Below are 13707 nucleotides of genomic sequence, written 5' to 3'. Positions count from 1 at the left end.
TCCATGCACGGCAGGGATGGGAGTGCAGAGCGAGAGCTGGCCAGCTCCCCGTGAGAATCGTGCTGCAGCTCACTTGTTTTTCTGGCATGTGAGAAACTATGAGAGCCTCTGAGGCTCTGTTTTGGGTGGTTTGGACTCCCTCATGTTCTCCCCTCCCTCCTCCTCCTTAGTTCCTGGCCTCGAAGGCAGTGCTTCCCCACCTGGGGGCCTCCAGAGGTTGCTGAACTACAACTCCCATCACCCCCAGCTGGAATTAATTGTGGTTGGGGATGATGGGAGTTGTAGTTCAGCAACCTCTGGAGGCCTCCAGGTGGGGGACCACTGCTCGAATGCATAAGCCGCTGGGTGGGGAATACTTAGGGAGGAGAGCTGGTCTTGTGGTAGCAAGCATGACATGTCCCCTTAGCTAAGCAGGGTCTGCCCTGGTTGCATCTGAATGGGAGACTTGATGTGTGAGCACTGCAAGTTATTCCCCTCAGGGGGATGGAGCCACTCTGGGAAGAGCAGAAGGTTCCAAGTTCCCTCCCTGACAGCATCTCCAAGATAGGGCTGAGAGAGACTCCTGCCTGCAACCTTGGAGAAGCTGCTGCCAGTCCGTGTAGACAATACTGAGCTGGATAGACCAAGGGTCTGACTCAGTATATGGCAGCTGCCTATATTCTATGTCCCTATGCCAGTTTTGTGTTCTGTGCAGAGCTGATGCACACTGTGGAGGTTAAAGAAGAAGCTGTGTCCTTCCTCTTTCAGACTGAAATGTGTGTCTGTCCTAGACAGGTGTGCATCCAGAGTACTCCCATGTTTTCCCTAAGTGATGTGAGGGAGTGGCTGCCAGTCCTTGCCATCTGTGACTAAGAACACAAGTCCCCTCACCAGCTTTCCTGGATCAGATCAAAGGTCCCTAATAGTGGAGCATTCTGTCTCCAGCAGTGACCAGTCCCAGGGCTTTTGAAATGCTCAAAGAGGTCAAGAAGGAAGCCTCTCCCATGCATGGCGGATCTCGCCCATTCTAAGCCGCTGACCATTACCTGGATTGGTGATGGGAGTGACTGACTTGCCTTCATGTCCCCCTGGCTGCCCAAGACGGCTTATTCTGCAGTTAATGGTATCTCCCAGCAGGTGTCACTGTGTGGCCTTTTTTCCTCCTTCCCTGTGCAAGAGGACCCAGTTGGAGCCTACAGGATGGCACCTTCGGTGGGGCACAAGCCTGTTCAGCCCCGTGGCAGGAGCTCCCCCTCTGTAAAGTGTCGCACCGCTCACTCCATATCCTGGCATGGCTACGCTGAGCATTTCCCTGCCTTCCCCCTCCAAAGCACTCAGTGATGTCGAGCAGGAGCTGAGAGACAAAATGATGTTGGAATACAAGGGAAGTTCTCCGGGATGTTGAGAAGAGGCGGGGAGGACTCAACAGGCAGCTGCAGGTTTGGATGGCAACCATTGTCACCTCTTAAGAGGGATTCCCAGATGTTGTTGACGACAACTCCCATGATCCCCAAGCAAAAGCCATTGCAGCTGGGGATTCTGGGAGTTGTAGTCCACAACGGCTGGGAATCCCTCTCTGAGGGGACACTGATGGCAACCCTAGTCTTATCCAGACGTTCTTTGTAAAAGGCTGCACTTGCCTACAGCGGTCCAATGTGGGGCCAGAAATCTCGTCCCAGCCCATCGTGCACAAGCCTCCTCCGCGCTGCTCATGGATACGCCGGTGTTTATCTGCTGAGGGGACCGCTGAACCCGTGATGGTGGGCACTTGCATGATCAGGGGGCTGGGGTACTCGAGCCTTATAAGAACATAGGAAGTTGCCATATACCAAGTTAGACCACTGGTGCATCTAGCTCAGTATTGTCTGCACAGACTGGCAGCGGCTTCTCCAAGGTTGCAGGCAGGAGTCTCTCTCTCTCAGCCCTGTCTTGGAGATGCTGCCAGGGAGGGAACTTGGAATCTTCTCCATGCAAGCAGGCAGATGTTCTTCCCAGAGTGGCAGCTCCATCCCCTGAGGGGAAGATCTTCCAGTGCTCACACATGTAGACTCCCATTCAAATGCAAACCAGAGTGGGCCTTGCTTAGGAAAGGGGACAATTCGCGCTTGCTACCACAAGACCAGCTCTCTTCCCAATCACAGAAGCGCCTGCCTCTTCAGCTGAATGCGTGGCACGGAAGAGGCAGTGAGTGCTGGGGCAGGGCTCCTGGCCCTGCTTTTGACTGCTGTACTCCAGTACAGCCACTGACAAAGTCCATCGGCAGAGGGCTCCTGTGTTTCCCCGGAAATGTAGCTGCAGCCATAGCCAGCGGGGACTTCCGGGCTTCTAACCTTGTTTCCCCTCTCCCCTCCCTCTTTCAGCAACCGGACTGATAGGAAGCATGGTGCAAAGTGGATCGGCACCCTCGTCCTCTCGAGGAGCGGGAGCTGGCCAGCAGGCTCAGGTGCAGATGCAAGAGCCGGTCGTCTCTGACTCCGAGGCTCAAGAACTGAAACAGGTACCTCGAGGGAGAGGGTGGCCGGAGCAGGTTGGCCAGCCGGCCTGCTCGGCCTGGGATCGGTTCCTTAATGCCAGCCTGGCCCATACGTCAGCGTCATGGCTAACGGTGGCCCCGTCTTCCGTCTAGAAGCTTTGCCTTTTCTGGCTCTGCAGAGCCCGGCATGAACACACCTGGGTGGCAGACAGGGATTGTCCCGCCGGCCTGCATTGCTCAGGGAGGATCTAGCCAGCTCTAACGCCTGGGCCGTGGGGATGGGAAGTAGAGGCCCTTGTTGATGGGAAGTTGGAACTGCAGAACCCCACCCTAAGGCATCAGAATGTGTACACACACAGGCGAGAGAGAGAAGTACATGCAAGCTGTACCCAAAGGTCTCACCTGGACGCATATAAACCCCAGTTCATTGCTACTGTGTTGCACACACTGCCTCTTGGGTATTCTTGTATCTCTGGCGGTCCTGCCTCTTGCCTTCCCAGGCTCATAACTGGAGGATTGCTGGCCTTCTGGTAGGAAGCAAGAATTGTCCCCTTTGCTAAGCAGGGTCTGCCCTGGTTTGCATTTGCATAGTGAGCACTGCTGAGATTCCGTGTGTGAGCACTGGAAGATATCCCCCTTAGGGGATGGGGCTGCTCTGGGAAGAGCACCTGCATGCAGAAGGGTCCAAGTTCCCTGCCTGGCAGCATCTCCAAGATAGGGCTGAGCTCCTGCCTGCAACCTGGGAGAAGCCGCTGCCAGTCTGGGTAGACAATACTGAGCTAGATGGACCAAGGGTCTGACTCAGTCTATGGCAGCTTCCTGTGTTCCTATGACTGCATGTGTGAGCACTGTAAGAAGAGCAGAAGGTTCCAAGTTCCCTCCCTGGCATCTCCAAGTCTCCTGCTTGGAACCTTGGAGAAGCCGCTGCCAGTCTGGGCAGGCAGTCCTGAGCTAGATGGACCAAGGGTCTGACTCAGTCTATGGCAGCTTCCTCTGTTCCTCCAGGCACCAGCACTCCCTTCCCCATTCACTCCCTCCCTGCCAGCAGCCTCTCCTGTCCATAGAGCCCAAGTGACGCTTTCCCCACCACAGTTTCCCCTCCCTCAATTCTAGGATGTCAAATTGGATAAAGAGCTTTGGAAGGGAGGTTTCTTTATCTGCCCCAAGTGCACAGGTCAGGAGAACACTGCTAACTAAGGCACGGAGTTCAGGTTCTCAATAAAGCAGTTTTGTTTAGGAAACCCATCAGGGAGATAAACAAGGCCTACATGCCTTGCTGCTAGCTACATACAGGAAGAGGGGAAGGGAAAAGACTCTCTCTCCAGGTGAGAGAATGAAACAATCAGAGGGGGGATTCCCTTGCTCACTATCTCAACCCATAGTGCCCCTAGTGGACAATAGGGTTGCTGCTGCTAAGGAGTCGATGCCATCAGGAACTGCATCTCCAACAGAATTTGCCTCCCAGTAGAGGGAAAAGCACTGGTGTAGACCCAGCAAAACCGCCTGAAGCTTAGAACCCTGAATGTTGGGAGTTGAAACAGCAGGGGTGGCAGGTGGTGTTTCCTGTAACGGGGATTCCCCGATGCTGTTGACTACCACTCCCATAATCCCCAGCCAAGAGCCATTGCAGCTGGGGATGCAGGGAGTTGTAGTCAACATCTGGGCATCCATGTTGCAGGGAACACTGGTTGGTGGGGGGGATCCTTTAGGAGCCAGGAACCCGGGTCTGTGCTTGCAGAGTGCAATCTTCACTTGCCAGGATAAAGGTGAAAGTAGCATGTTAGATTGTGGGCTTGGACTGTATACAGCTGCAGCAGAAATGGCGGTGGTTTTAAACAGAGGATGCCACCAATGTTGGGCTAGCTAATCGGGTCTAATTTTAAAATAGTTAAAATGTAGTCGGAGCTCGTGAGATACTGGAGGAAAGTTTAGGTTTCTGGAAAAGACTACCCTCCCTGCCGGCCATTTGAAGCCTCACCTCTAGTCTTGGACCTTCTAGGAGACCATACCTTTCCCCTTTTTCAGCTTGCACCTATGGACGCATCAGTTTTTCAGTGGTTTTTGTCTCCTGAAATATTTGGACAAATATCAAAGCACATTGGAAGTTCTTCTAGCAAAATTTGTTTTTCAGCTCCAAAGTTCTGGACTTGGCAAATAATTTGGTGTAATAGAGCAGAGTCCAGAAGATTTGGGGGCTGTTTGTGGTGGGGTGCACAGCGTGAGGATAAAGCTGAGTTTATTTTTCATTGGGTTACACTTGTTACTAGGGCCACGTGGTATATCCAAATAATTAGCTGCCTTGGACAGCTGAAATTTGCTGCCGTGGATAACAGTGAATAATCTGGTTCTGAGAAGCAAGACTGATGAATGCTATCATGTTGCTCAGGAAAATGAGGGTTTGACTTCTAATCCCTCAATATGATGCCCAAATGTAAAGCTTAGCCAAAGAAGAAGAAGAACTTTTTAGCAAGTTGGCAGAACCCAAACATCAGTGACTAGACATCTTGTCATCGTTTTGCTCCGCCAAAATAGCCATCTCCCTTGGCCTCCCTCCTCCCAGCTTAAGGCTTGGCCTGACCTCAGAATCCCAGTCATGTCTCCAAGTATCTCAAAGATGGATAGACCTCTGAGATGCAGCAGTCTGTAGGACCGGCTCAGCCCTCTGCAGAAGGCAGACCTCATTCACGCACAAAATGGTCCCCATTTGCAGAACTGTTGGGAAAGCACAAGTTAATCTTGATGCTGTCAGACCGCTTGCTGGAAAAATACAGGGATTTACAGCCAGTTTGTATGTGTTTTCCCCCTTTTATGGCTGTGCCTCAGTTGCCTTTATGGTGCTGATGGAAAAATAAGCATAGCAAAGGGAAGTGATGCTTTAGTGACTCTTTAATCTGAAAGTTTGTCTTTAGAAGACTGAAATATGTTTTAATTGCACTTGGGTAGAAGTAATAAGACCACCAGTTTGCAAGTGTGTGTGGTCTGTTCGTGTCAATATATTAGAAGCAAGCCAGATCTTCTAGGAGCCAAGTTTGGGGAAAAGTTCCATGGGTGCTCTCTCCAGAATCCATCATGCAGTAGACCATGTCTTGTTCCTTTGTGTCATACTTTAAAATTCAACAGACGGGTTGAACTAGATGGCCTTTGGATACATATGATGATGGTTCTAGTCCTACGATCTTAATTTTTAATCAACAGAATCAACCAATCTATGCTACCATCCAGCACAAAACATTAATCAAGCAACAGATTGATTTGCATACACTCACCCACCACAGGGGGAAAATGTTTATATCAATTAATCATAGTATTCCAAATGGGTTGTGCTATCCTTCCTCCCAGAGTAGGAGTCCTTGGGATATGCAACCTAGTAGCTAGGTGAGTGTTACTGTCTTCCAGCTATATTATTTTTTTGCTTTTTATCCTGAGTAGAGAATCTGGAAGATTTTTCAGGAGGGGTTAGGGAGAATGCAGAATTTGTGTTAAGTTGCTAATGAGAACTTAATCGTGTGATTCTGATGTGCTTAGTCTTGGAAATTCACCTCTGAGTTCCTTTTCCTGTCAGATTCTGCGGAAACTCAAGGGCCTGGCCTTGGAAACTGAAACGGAACTGGAAAGGCAAGATGAATCCCTTGATGTCATCACCTCTTCGGTGGACCGAGCCACCATGAACATTGGCAAGCAGAACCGCCGAATGAAGAGGCTGACGTAGCCCTCCACAAGAAGCTGGTTGCAGCCACGCACGCACAAATGGCAGATTGGCACGCAAGCCGTGTGGCCTCATGTTAATTGCGCCAGCTGCCGTAAAGCTCTTGAAAGGGGCTCGTGGTTAGAAGGAGAAAAGATTCCACAATGGAGGCCATTTTGGGAGACTGTTTCTGGATGAAGGGAATGCTCTCTTACAATATGGTGATGGTAAAAGCATCATCTTTCCTGCTAAACTGTCCAATAATGTGAATGAAAGACTTGAGACCACCATGCTGCATGCTCGTTGGGAGCTTTGGAAAGAAATTGTGTCCTGCAGCACAAGCAATTTAGTCGCATGCAGTACTGGATTAGACCATGGCACATCGGAGGGTCTTCTGAAGCCCACTCCCAGAAATGGAGGCAAACTGTGATTTGCAGTTCTCATCCTTAACTGGCCTGACTGCTTTAATAATTCAAATCATTCAAATAGCACTTTTTGTTTACACAGTTCTAGGGAGGGAGTGGCTGGCATGTTCCAGCTTTAATCGCATGTGATTAACAAACCACCAAAACCCAATTTAGTCCTAAGAGCAGTCCTGCCGGAGCCCACTTAGTCCAGCATTCTGTTGCCAGCAGTGACCATCAAGGAGTTCCTGGAAGACTCATCAGTTGGGCGAAGACCATGGTCCTCTGAACGTGGAGGTTCCGTTTGGCAAATACGGTCCACAGCCTCTGATGGACCATTTTGCCTCCTCTCGTTTCAAAGCCTTCTGCACTTGTTCAAATTGTTTGTTAACGTAATTGGGCTGACTGGTCAACTCCATCTGGTAACCCAGAACTGAAATCCTCTTCTAGCACTACTGCTTTTTCTGTACAGACATTTAAGAAATGGAGTGAGAAAGCCAGTCTTATGCCTAGGTTGCACCTTAACACAGGGGTTCTTGAACTTGGGTCCCCAGGTATTGTTGGGCTACAACTCCCATCTCATTGTGTCAGGGGGTGATGAGAATTGTAGTCCAACATCATTTGGGGACCCAAGTTTGAGAACATATTTAAAATGGTTGAAAAAGGAATGACTATAAATAATACCTGAACTTCATGGGTCTTGTTGTGTTAGAACATATATAACTAAATATGATTAAACATCATGATATCACGTAGCATAGTGCCCTTGAAGGATCCCATTATTTCATCTGTCTCTATAGTGTTGAACGTGGCAGTTCTGTGCTATCTTACTGTATCTAACTTGTCATGACCATATGTTGAGGGTCAGGCTGCAGATAAACTTTTCAGATTTAGAACTATTAGCAACAGAAACACTTGATGAGAAATTTGGAATCAAGGAGCAAGATTTGGATCCTAGTCCTGGATTAAGTGATTAGGGAACAGAATTCAAGTTTAGGTGCAATGGAAGTTTAAGTTGTTTGCATTTCTACTTGGGAGAATCACTGAATTCTGATCATGGACAAAATCCTATTTTTTGTTCTTATTAACCTAGGGCATTGTCTTCTAACTGCAGTTGTACAGCAAACTTCAGAAGGGTGGTTTAAAAGGGAAATTAGTGCTAGGCTGAATATTCATGAGGCTTTGGTTTTCAGTGCAAAAACTTCCATTTCAGGAGGGCAAAAGTATTTGTGAAGAACCCTATCTTTTACATTACTGGTGCATTTTTCACAACCGTTGTTGCCCTAATCCAGGGGCTCTCAAACTTGGATCCCCAGATGTTGCTGGACTTCAACTCCCATCATCCCCAGCCAGGCTGGGGATGATGGGAGTTGAAGTCCAGCAACATCTGGTGACCCGTTTGGGAACCCCTGCCCTAATTTGTTGCTGCTGCTTCGGTGCCATTAAAACAAACCAACCAACTTGGAAAAGCTTTTCCATTGTGTGCCATCACAGCCATGTAACAAATCAGGTTTGGCTAAGTGACGACAACATCATTAGCAAATGAAGCCCTCTTGTTTCCATCCCTCAGAATGTGGGGTGGGGGAAAGAGGGGACACCTCCCTCTCCCTTGCCGAGGCAATTTGGCTGATGCTCCATGCCTGGTTGTACTGAGGGCTTCATGGATCGTCAGCACCTTCACATCAGCTCTAGTCACATGAAGCAATGCATGGCAAGGATGAGGAGGAATGTAGACATCCCATGGAAAGTAATTCCATATGAAAGGGTGACCTTGGATGCATGCCCGGTTGTGGATGGTATAAGCTGCCTTATACCAAGTCAGATCCTTGTTCCATCTAGCTCAGTATGGTCTACACTGCCTGGCAGCAGTTCTCCAAGGTTTCAGGCAGGGGATTTGTCCAGCCCTACCTGGAGAGGCTGCCAGGGAGTGGACCTTGGGACCTTCTGCATGGGAGGAGATGCTCTGCCACAGAGCCATGGTCCCATCCATGTTCTGCCTTAGCTACACACTCCAGGATTGGGATCAAAGAAAACTGGCCTGGTTGCCTTGGCAGAAGAACCATGTTCCCTTTCTCCCTCCCATCCTCTGCCCCCTTGCGGACAGTTTTACCTTCTTTTGCAAAGTTATGCCCCCCAAAACCAGAAGCAAAAGTCTTGGTGACATACTTTGGCTGAGCACTTGAAAAAAGTGCTTAGGCACATTAGAGATTAAGTCACTCTGGCATGTGTTTTCATTGACCAGCACCCAGTTCATTAGCTGTAGAGCTAACTCTCAACTTGCACAGATGCCATTTGATCCCACGACATCATGCTCACTTGATTGCAAGAAGAAGAAGAAAGGCTAACTGTGGAATTTCTCTTCTGCAAGTATACAGTAGGATCTTTTGGGGATTCTGCCTTCATTTGGTCAAGGAAAAGTGAATTTCTTCCATTCTTCGAAGAAATGTCAGACACTTATCATTGAGTGGGATATCTGGGAACGCAACAACCATGACATCCTCCACGCGTTAGTGGTGGGTGATTGTTGCTCATAAGTCAAACCACATAATGACCCCAAGTCATAGCCTAAACTTGTCAATGCTTTAAGTGGTGGCAATATCCATTCTGGCTTTCCAAACCTTTTTGACTTTTGGTTTGTCAGGCTTTTGTATGCCACATAATGAGCCTTTTGGCATGCATTTGGTAACCTGGAACATTCTCCTATACATAGTAAATATACGTTTATATACAGCGTGGTCGGTGATGCCATTTAAGTACTTCATTGGTGCTTTGTACTCCATAAAGTCACTTTTGTCTTAATGTGAGAAGTATGTCTGTTTACAAGGTTCTTTACTGGGAATATTTAGTGTATGGCTCATGCAAATGTGTTAAATAAGGATGGGCCAGATTTTCATAGGATTTAATTATGTTGTTTAGGCACCTCTACCCTCATGCCAGTAATCACCCTAATTGTGGCTACTAGCCAGTTAGTTCTGATGAGAGTGTGCAAACCCAGCCCAGACTAGCCATTTTGCTCACCACTCTCAATGTGTGGCAGCTGTGGTGTGATTCTGCAGACCGGAGGGCCATCCTGAATAGAGCTGAGTGTGTTTTGTAAGGAGATCAGAGAAGCCATGCCACATTTTCCAGTGGCTTGTACAAAATACAAACAAGAAATCTGAAGAGGAGTTCTACGAGTCACTGATGGGAAATTCTGCCATGCGGTATACGGTTAAGATGATGAATTGCTTTTTTGGTCCTTGAATGAGCACAGATTGAAATTGCCAAAATGAAGGAGGCCTTTCACTGATACCGTGGTGTGTGCTTGCTACAGAGAGGTCAAAAACAGTTAAACATTTGCCAAATATAGAAATGGCTTGAGGTTTCCTAGAAAACAGCAGGGTACTTAAGATACCTGTGGAACAATGAGAGTACCATCCAAGCTTTGTTCTTAAGTTTCCCAACCAGTTGTAGGGTTTGGGGAGGAAAGGCCTTTTTGTTGTTGTTGTTTTTGTTTTTTTGGATAAAACATTCACCTGTATTTCTGTAAGAAATACTTGAAGAAACTCACTCGGTACATTCTTCCAGGAATTTGAACACGTGAAGCTGTTCAAATGAATACCGAATTAGACCATCAGTTCATTCAGTTCAGTACTGTCTACTCTGAGTGGCAGCAGCTCTCCAAGGTTCCAGGCAGAAGTCTCTCCCAGGCCTACCTGGAGATGCTGCCAGGGACTGAACCTTTGATCTTTTGCATGCAATGAATGCAAAAGAGGGGTGGCACCCAAACAAGGCGGCACAAGAACGAGAAACAATGAGTACCAGTATTATAAAATTTATATGCAATGTAATTTGAGGTACAGCTTCATAAAAGAAATGTATCTTGAACAAAAAGGAAGAACAAAGATGCTAGTGGGAAAAAATACAATGAATGATGACTGGAGAACAAACATAACTGAGTGCCAAAATACAGAGAAGTGATATGCGTAGTGCTCAAACTACTTTTTAAAGTGATGATTCTCTTTATTTAGCAGGGGGAGAGCAACTGGCCCTATCCATCCCCAGCACAACATCCCTCCATTGGCTGTTGCTGGCATCTATCAAGTTTCTTTTTTAGATTATGAGCCCTTTGCGGACAGGCAGCCATCTTATTTATTAATTATTACAGTATGCAAACCACTTTGGGAACTCTTGTTGAAAAGCGGCATATAAATGTTCGTAGTAGTAGTAGTTTCTCAGTCCAGATAAATGCAAGTAATCAATCAGGAAATTCACTCTTAAAGATACAAAACATAGGTCTGAGCTTCACAAACTTACATCCAGGAATAAATAAAAGTTGAAATCCCTGGGACTTTCTACTCAATATACAATTGTTGCCCTCTTATTATATTTATTTATTTAATAAATTTGTATACTGCCTGCTAATGGAATCTCTAAGTGGTTTTCAGCATAAAACAAATCAAGAATTTAACAGTTAAAACATAAAACCAGATTAAAATATCCATAAAAACACCAGCTAAATAAAAAGCTTGGCTGAAGAGATGTAACCTAAAAGCCAACAGGGATGGAGCAGCTCTAATCTCGGCAGGAAATGCATTCCATAGTCCTGGGGCAACCACAGAGAAGGCCCGCCTTTGAGTTGCCACCAGACAAGCTGGTGGCACCCTCAGACGGACCTCCCCTGAAGATCTTAAGAGAGATGAGGATGTTTATATGAAGAATTGGGTGTGTACATGGTCTATCACTCATAACAGTAGATTAAATTGAACATTTACTTAAATTAACATTAAATCAGCAGTAAATTTAATAAGTTTTAAAAGTATCAACGAATTGCTTATTTAGGGATTTTTTAAAAGGAAGAAGTACTGAATTGCAAAACCAAAAGGTTAGAGTGCTGAACTAGGACCAGGAAGACCTGAGTTCAAATCCCCCTTCAGCCTCATGAGACTTGCTGGGTGACTCTGGGCCAGTCACTTCTCTCTCAGCCTAACCTACTTCACAGGGTTGTTGTAAGGAGAAACCTAAGTATGTAGTACACCGCTCTGGGCTCCTTGGAGGAAGAGTGGGATATAAAATGTAAAAAATAAAATAAGCGTTCACATTTCGCAATTGAAATAATTAGCAAAATTGTATGTAAACAAATCTCCCTAATAAGTGTGTTACAGCAATACAATGCATGTTTCTAAGCCTCTTGGTAATGATGCTAAATAGAAATATATAGACATACTTTTGCATTAGAGATGAAGGCTTAGTCTCTCTCTTCTATTTTGAGACCATAGCTCAGTGGTAGAGCATCTGCTTTGCATGGAGAAGTCCTGGGTTCAATTCCTGGCAGCATCTCCAGGTACAGCTGGGAAATGAGACCTGAGAGCTGCTGCCTGTCAGAGTAGGCAGTACTGAGTTAGCTGGACCAAGGGGCTGTCATGGGATAAGGCAGCTTCCAAAGTCCTTGCATGAAATCAGATTGCATTGGCACACCCATTATAGGAGGGGTGACCTTTCAATTGCACTTTTACTAGATAGCTGACCTTTGTTCTTTAAAAGGGTCTTTTTCGCTTTTCTTTTTTGTATCATTGCATTTGTTTTTTTACCATGTGTGTGATTCAATTTGGATTTCTTGACTTTTGGGGGTGGCCTGAGCTTGCCAGACAAATCGAAATTAGAATGTGTTCAAAAGAATTATGTACTATTTTCCAGGTTTGTATTTGGGTATGCGGTTGGCCCATGGTAACATGTTCTTTCTTGTTATTAAAATGGCTAAATGTCTTTGGAAGAAGAGTGGATTCTTTCTTTCTCATGGGAGTGCTCGCAGGGATTGGAGGACTGTCGGTATCCCTAGCCACAGCCCTCTGACAGAATGTACACCACGAGTGTCATGCAAAATGTAACGGAAGGGGCCGATGTTCTCCAAACAGCTTATGCAGGGCTTTCCCTGTCCAACGTCTGCCAGTGAGCAAAGCTCAGCAATGAATTGTTCTCTTGTTTCGAGAATTTCTGTCTTGCCGTAGGATTTAATGAGTTTTCAAGGTGGCGCACAGTTTTGCAGAAGACAACACTATTAAAAGGAAAAATCCTTGAAATGTAACAGAGCAGCAGATAAAATTACATCTAAAACTTCACCAAGCAGCAGTATTAGATAAAAACGAAATGGCTTGGGCCCAGAAAAAGGTCTCCTGGTACCAGAAAGCCATCAGATTTAGTGCCAGGCAGTCTTTCAGCTAACCACGTCCCGAGGCTTAAAGGTATGACTTGAATTACTCGGTGTAATCAGGCTGGGAGGATCCTTGCTGACTGAACTGTTCACGGGTTGTGCTTCTGAGCCATAAAGTGCACACCCTCGTCCTCCACACTTCCCACCATAGATGGCGCACAAGCACTGGTAAGGGAATGCCATTATTCTGCAGGAAAAGTTGCAGAATGTGGGACTCTGGATGGAGAATTCAGGATCTATAAAACTTCTTTTTTAAAAGCAACTTGATAGTCCTTAATGGCTGTGAAGATAAACTATATATGTAGACATATAGATGACATTAAAAGCTCCCTTATACTGAGCCAGACCCATGGCCCATCAAGTCATCTTCACTGACTGGCAGCAACTTTCCAAGGTTTCAGGTAGGAGTCTTTCCCAGCCCTACCTAGAGATGCTCCCAAGGACTGAACCTTCATGCAAAGCAATGGTAGTTTTACCACTGAACAACAGTCCTTTCCCTAAATTGGCAATGCCTCATGAGGTCTTTGGCAACTGAATAATTATTCCATTGACCAGCGGCAGGGTTTGGGTGTCCCACACAGTTTATTGTTGTCCATGACTATCCTAATCAGAATGAATTGCGCAGCAAAAGTATGCAAATTGCAAAATTCTTTTCTTGTAGCAGAATTACTACCTTGGTGCTTAAAAAACAAAACATATCACTGCTGGCTATATGTGATCATATGAAATGTGTAGCAGGGAACATTTGCAGCCCCAAATGGTTTGGGCCCAGAGTATCTTAAGGACTGCCTCCTTGCATGCAAACAGCATGGTCCCTAGATCAGGGTTTCTTAGCCTTGGGCCCCCAGATGTTGTTGGGCTACAACTCCCATCATCCCCAGACATGGCCATTGTGGCTGAGGATGATGGGAGTTGTAGTCTAACAACATCTGGGGGCCCAAGATTAAGAAACCTGCCTAGAGGAAAACCTCAGAAG

The 13707-nt window shown here is 46.5% G+C and overlaps 1 protein-coding gene across 2 annotated transcripts in view; it reads left to right on the top strand.

Annotated features, from left to right (window-relative positions):
* The window catches only part of SNAP47 (synaptosome associated protein 47), a 28101-nt gene extending 20805 nt beyond the window's left edge, over positions 1-7296 (top strand). For both annotated transcript variants that reach the window (XM_053262350.1, XM_053262351.1), the window contains exons 5-6: positions 2340-2476; positions 6015-7296. In XM_053262350.1, the coding sequence (XP_053118325.1) occupies positions 2340-2476; positions 6015-6161 (284 nt within the window). In that variant the 3' untranslated portion in view covers positions 6162-7296. The remainder of the gene's footprint in view (positions 1-2339; positions 2477-6014) is intronic.
* The last annotated feature ends 6411 nt before the right edge of the window (positions 7297-13707 follow it).

This window comes from Hemicordylus capensis, chromosome 6 (assembly GCF_027244095.1).
Source record: "Hemicordylus capensis ecotype Gifberg chromosome 6, rHemCap1.1.pri, whole genome shotgun sequence".
Classification (NCBI taxonomy): domain Eukaryota; kingdom Metazoa; phylum Chordata; class Lepidosauria; order Squamata; family Cordylidae; genus Hemicordylus; species Hemicordylus capensis.
The sequence above is the reverse complement of the archived record's forward strand: the minus strand, read 5'-3'. Positions and strand labels throughout refer to the sequence as shown.